This window comes from Oratosquilla oratoria, chromosome 1, assembly GCF_046742065.1.
Source record: "Oratosquilla oratoria isolate Oo_2021 chromosome 1, ASM4674206v1, whole genome shotgun sequence".
NCBI lineage: Eukaryota > Metazoa > Arthropoda > Malacostraca > Stomatopoda > Squillidae > Oratosquilla > Oratosquilla oratoria.
The window spans coordinates 120,298,810-120,303,730 of record NC_134777.1 but is presented as its reverse complement, the minus strand read 5'-3'; the positions used below and the strand labels follow the sequence as shown (position 1 = coordinate 120,303,730).

Genomic DNA, 4,921 nt, shown 5'->3' with positions numbered 1-4,921 from the left:
ACTCCAGCATCAACCAAAACTACCGCAGCAACAACCAAAACTGTTACAACAACCGAAACTACTTCAGCAGCAGACCCTCTGTCCACAGCAGCAGCCGAGAGGTCAAGAGCACCTGCCTCCGAGGTCCTCGCAACAGCAGGAACTGTGTTCGAGACTTCCCCTTCAGCAAGAGCAGTACCCCAGACTCTTGCAACAACAACAACAAGAGCATTACCCAAGACTCCTGCAACAACAACAACAACAACAACAAGAACAGTACCCAAGACTCCTGCAACAACAACAACAACAACAAGAACAGTTCCCCAGACTTTTACACCAACAACAACAACAACAAGTGCAACAACAACAGGAGCAGAAACCCCATCCCAAACCCTTAAGACGACAATCCAGGTTATTGTCACAATCCCAACAACAGCAACAACAACCAAACCTCTTCCAACAACAGCAGTCCTCTCCTCCGGTGACCATCAACTACGTCCCTGACCCTGACCCGACCCACGACACTCAGGGACTCCTCGTCGTCACCACCGGGGTCTTCGACGATGACGACGACGAGGAGGAAGAGGAAGAAAGAGGAGGAAGACAAGCTCCTCCTCCTCCCAGAGGAACCTTCCTCCAGGAGACTCACTTCGGGATGGATGACGAAGTGATTCGTCGAAGCCCGTCGTGGAGAGAGGAGGAAGAGGAGGACGAGGAGGACGAGGAGGACGAGGACGAGGAGGAGGAGGAAGAGGAGGAGGACACTAGGGTCGAGTCCAAAAACGTTGGTGACGAAGAAGAGAGTTCACATGACGAGAACGGGTCCGGAATCATTATCCTGAAGGTGAACGCTCCTGAAGAGGACACCCTCGTCTTACAGAACTACCGCTTGCCCTACGACGATCTCAGGTACGCTGCCGCCGCCGCCGCCGCCGCCGCCGCAGCCGCAGCCGCAGCCGGGGACGACTCGAGCTCTTCGTATCCGACGGAGAGTAGCCGCAGCAGGTACGAGTACCCGCAGAACGACATAAGGCCGACGGCGACCCATCTCCCCCTCCTGCGGCACGGCGGCGGCGGTGGCGACGGAGACTTCGGCCCATGCCTCACGTGCTCCCACTGCGGCCACGACCTCCGGGAGGTCGACGACCAGGCCACCAAACGAAGGCGCGAGTCCGGAGGGTGCCTGGCCTGCCTTCAGCGTCAGGACAGTTCTTCCAAGCAGGACGGTGGAGTTCGGGGACAGAGTCGAGGTCGAGGCCACCACGGGCACCACTTCCTGTGCCTTACGGGTTCGGACGGCGACGAGAGCACCAACCTGGCGCCAAGGAACCCTCGAGGGAGCCGCGACCAGCAGAACCTTCCGACCCACGAAGTCCCGACCGCAAACCACCACCCGCTCTCCGCCGCCAACCACCGCATCCCAATGGAGAACCAGAGGACCCTGGTTCCTTCGGACCACTTCGGAGGACGCCGGATCGAGAACACCACGACGTACTACCCGGAGGAGTTCGGAGGCGTCAGGCTCGTCCCACTGCAGGACCAAACGGCCTTTTCGTCTTCGCATTCCCTCCAGCTGGTTGCCAACATCTCGCCCGGTAAGAAAACACCTCCTTGTTGTCAACCTCGATGTCAGCCTCGATGTCAGGTGTCCTTCGAGGAGGAACCTGACCCTTGCGGGTTGGTCACTTTGCCTCACTTGAAGCCGCAAATGGCGTAGGGGTATTAGTAATGAGAAGATGGTAATGAGGAGTCCACGCTAGGAGACGCTAAGTAGCTACGGCCGAAGCCGTCACCTTTGCCTTGGGGACTGTTGGAGCTGGTAACTACAATCACTGCTGGGGGTCAGGGAGAAGTGAGTGCAGGTTTCGCTTAGTTTTGGGCTCGAATCCCGCACTCCTCTCCGCTTTCCAGCAGTGACTGTAATCACCTGCCCCAACTACTTCGGCCCTAGTTACTCAGCGCCTCCTGGCGTAGGCTCCTCACCATACTTATTACTTATTAGTAATAAAATACAAATAATAAATCAAGAAATTGTGTAGGGGTAGCACTAATAACTTCAGAAATCAAAATGCAAAATTAAAAACATTGAAATTTATTTATCAAAACATCAGAGCTTATCCTACTAAATGGGGAAGAGAAAGTTGAGGTCATTGGTAGAGTAAGATGAAATTCGTTGAGATTTTGGATGATGAATCAAGATAGTGACTAAAAGAATAAAACATTTACAGAATATCTTAGGTTGGCTATGACGGCGAGTGGGGTGGAAATACCCGTAGAGTTCTTTTCGAAATATTTGGGAAAGAAAAGGAGAAGGCAGAGGTAACAATTACCCACGAAATAGGTTTTTTTTTTTTTCTTTTCTTATTCTTCTTCTTTCCCCCAGGGAGGGGTCGCGTCGACTCAAAGCAGCTTCGCCACGTCTCCAAGGCCGAACTATGGCGCCTGTGGCAAACCTCTGAGGTCCAACTTCGGGAGCGTCTCCGGCAGGCTGAACGTCAGAGGGACGCCCTCGCCAAGCAGCTCGAGGCTTTGACCGCCGCACACAAACGCCAATCCCTTCCCAAGGCCACGACGACGACGGCGACGATGACGTCAGCAGCGGCGGCGACGGAGAAGTGTTCGTGTGAAGAGCGTCTTCAAGGAAAGGCGGGGGAGGACGCGATGTGTTCTCGATGTGGACGGTGCCTTGAGGAGGAAGCCCCGATTAAAGGAGGAAGAGGAGGAGGAGGAGGAGTAGGAGGAGGAAGAGCTGGAAGAGGAGGAGATACCACGCCAACTTCCTCTCGGTGCCAATGCCAAGACAACGCCCTCCGACGCCATCAGCGCCTCCACCGGAAAGGTCCGGAGGACGAGAAGGAACTTTCCAGATACCTGAAGGACAGAGGAGAAGGAGGAGGAGGAGGAGAGGTCAAGCATCACAGCACGTCCTCCTCCACCTTCGCAGCCACCACATCCACCGTGACGACCGCTTCCACCTCCACCTCCACCTCCACCTCCACCTCCACCTCGACCCATCAGCTTCGTTCTTCGCACAACACAACGACAAAGGGGGAAGGGACCGGACCGAACCAAGAGCACAAAATCTCAAACCTTAGTGAGTGCGGGGTAGAGAACAGGAGAGACCGAGACAAAAGACTCGAGAGACAGGAGGCCAGAGCCCGGAGAGACTTGAGGAGGAAGGAGGAGAGACACTTGAGAGAGGGATCGAGTACCGACCGACCACCTTGAGGCCGAGGTTCACGCTTAGCCTCAGTGTAAGTCTTCCAGTGGTCCTTAACCCATAGACGGTTCCGGCTGCCGCCACGTGATTTTATTCAGATAAGAGAAACCGCCCCGTCGTTGAAGGGCTGCAGCGAGAAGGGAACGAGTCGAGGAAACTTTGTGGTGGAGAGGAGACGCCACCCTCTGAGTTGCAGGGTTGGGGTGCGAGGGGGAGGAATCGATTCTTTTGATAACAGAAAACTCAAAAATTATTTTCCTTTTCGAATTCAGAGTTTTTGGGGAATTGTGTCCTCAACACACACACACACACACACATACATGTATACATACATACATATATATACATACACACACACACCCTCCCTCATTCCCCCCACCTTCATGCTAGGAGAAGGGGGCCGTTTACTGACACCAATTACGTTGTTTCCAGTGATGTTCCTCACCGACTCCGGGTACTTGTGATGGTGGTGATAGTGGTGGTGGTGGTGGACGTCGTGGTGGAGAAGGTGGTGGTGGTCCGGGACCCCTCACCGGCGCCACCGTCGTGCTCTCCTCCTTAGCCTTACGTACTAGGGACTCTTGCTTTGTTGTTCGTCTAGTTCGGACCAAAGAGGAAGAAAAATCCGAAACGCATTGGAAGCTTAGGAATATTTTGCTTGTAGGGCGAGGGACCCTCTTTTATTATCGTTCAGTTTGCAAGTTGATCGTTTCCCACACACACGCACACGTCCTTCCTTCTTTGTTATGCCCGTATTATGAGTGTTGATAAGGTCTAAGGTTCTTCATCGCCTTCATCAAATATCACGTAATTTTTTTTTCTTTCAGTTTCCGCTTCTTCTTGCATATCTGGTCATCGGATTTTGTTTATGCATAATGTTCATTCACCTCCACGATTTTTTTCTTTTTTCCTTCCCGAATTTTTCATTTTGATTCAATCATCTGGGTCGCTTCTGTTTACATGCCCGTACCTTCTGAGGTAGAATTTCATTACCGCATCACTCACATCTTTGGATATGTAGAAGCTAACTGCAAGTTACCTGTAGACTATAGGGAGACACATGCATACTATAGCGAATATAATAGAGACTTTGATCGAAAATAATAAATATGATAATATATGAAAAATAAGTTCATTGATCATTCTAAATAGCTTAGAAGTCCAGTCTCGATAACTAGGATAGCCAAATCAAAACCGGCACATGGACGCTTTCCATGGGCGAGGGAGGGAGGGAGGGAGGGGAGGGAAGGGGACCGGGAGGGGATCGGGAGGGAAGGGGAGGAGTAGATTGTGTGAAATATATTTTTGTAGTCCAAAGTGAAGAGTCGTAAGCCCACGGAATTCACAGGTCCTCTCTCACGCTTTCCGCCGCATTACGGCATAATCTGACCTACGAGTCCTCGGCAAGAGAGCTCTGCAGTGCACGTCACCAAACTGACTTGGAACCACAGCAGTGCACGTCACCAAACTGACTTGGAACTACAGACTCTTCCGCTCAAGTTAACTTGAAAATAATCTATTTTAACTAGACGATATAGTTAAATTACTATAATAGTGAAATATGCATAATACAATAACACCCCTTCCCCCCCTTACAAAGGGGTAGCCTAGTCATAACACACACCTTCTCTTTATACATTTTGAAACCTATTTCATCCCTCTCCCATCTTAGCGCCCCGTGGACGAAGGGTCATCCCTAACTTCCGCCACTCAACTCGGAAG

The 4,921-nt window shown here is 51.9% G+C and overlaps 1 protein-coding gene across 1 annotated transcript in view; it reads left to right on the top strand.

The window, feature by feature from the left end:
• LOC143029714 (uncharacterized) overlaps positions 1-4,392 on the top strand; it is a 14,005-nt gene extending 9,613 nt beyond the window's left edge. The window contains exons 5-6 of the mRNA XM_076192578.1: positions 1-1,574; positions 2,363-4,392. The exon at positions 1-1,574 is cut by the window's left edge and continues 153 nt beyond it. Of these exons, the coding sequence (XP_076048693.1) occupies positions 1-1,574; positions 2,363-3,207 (2,419 nt within the window). The 3' untranslated portion in view covers positions 3,208-4,392. The remainder of the gene's footprint in view (positions 1,575-2,362) is intronic.
• Positions 4,393-4,921: the final 529 nt, after the last annotated feature.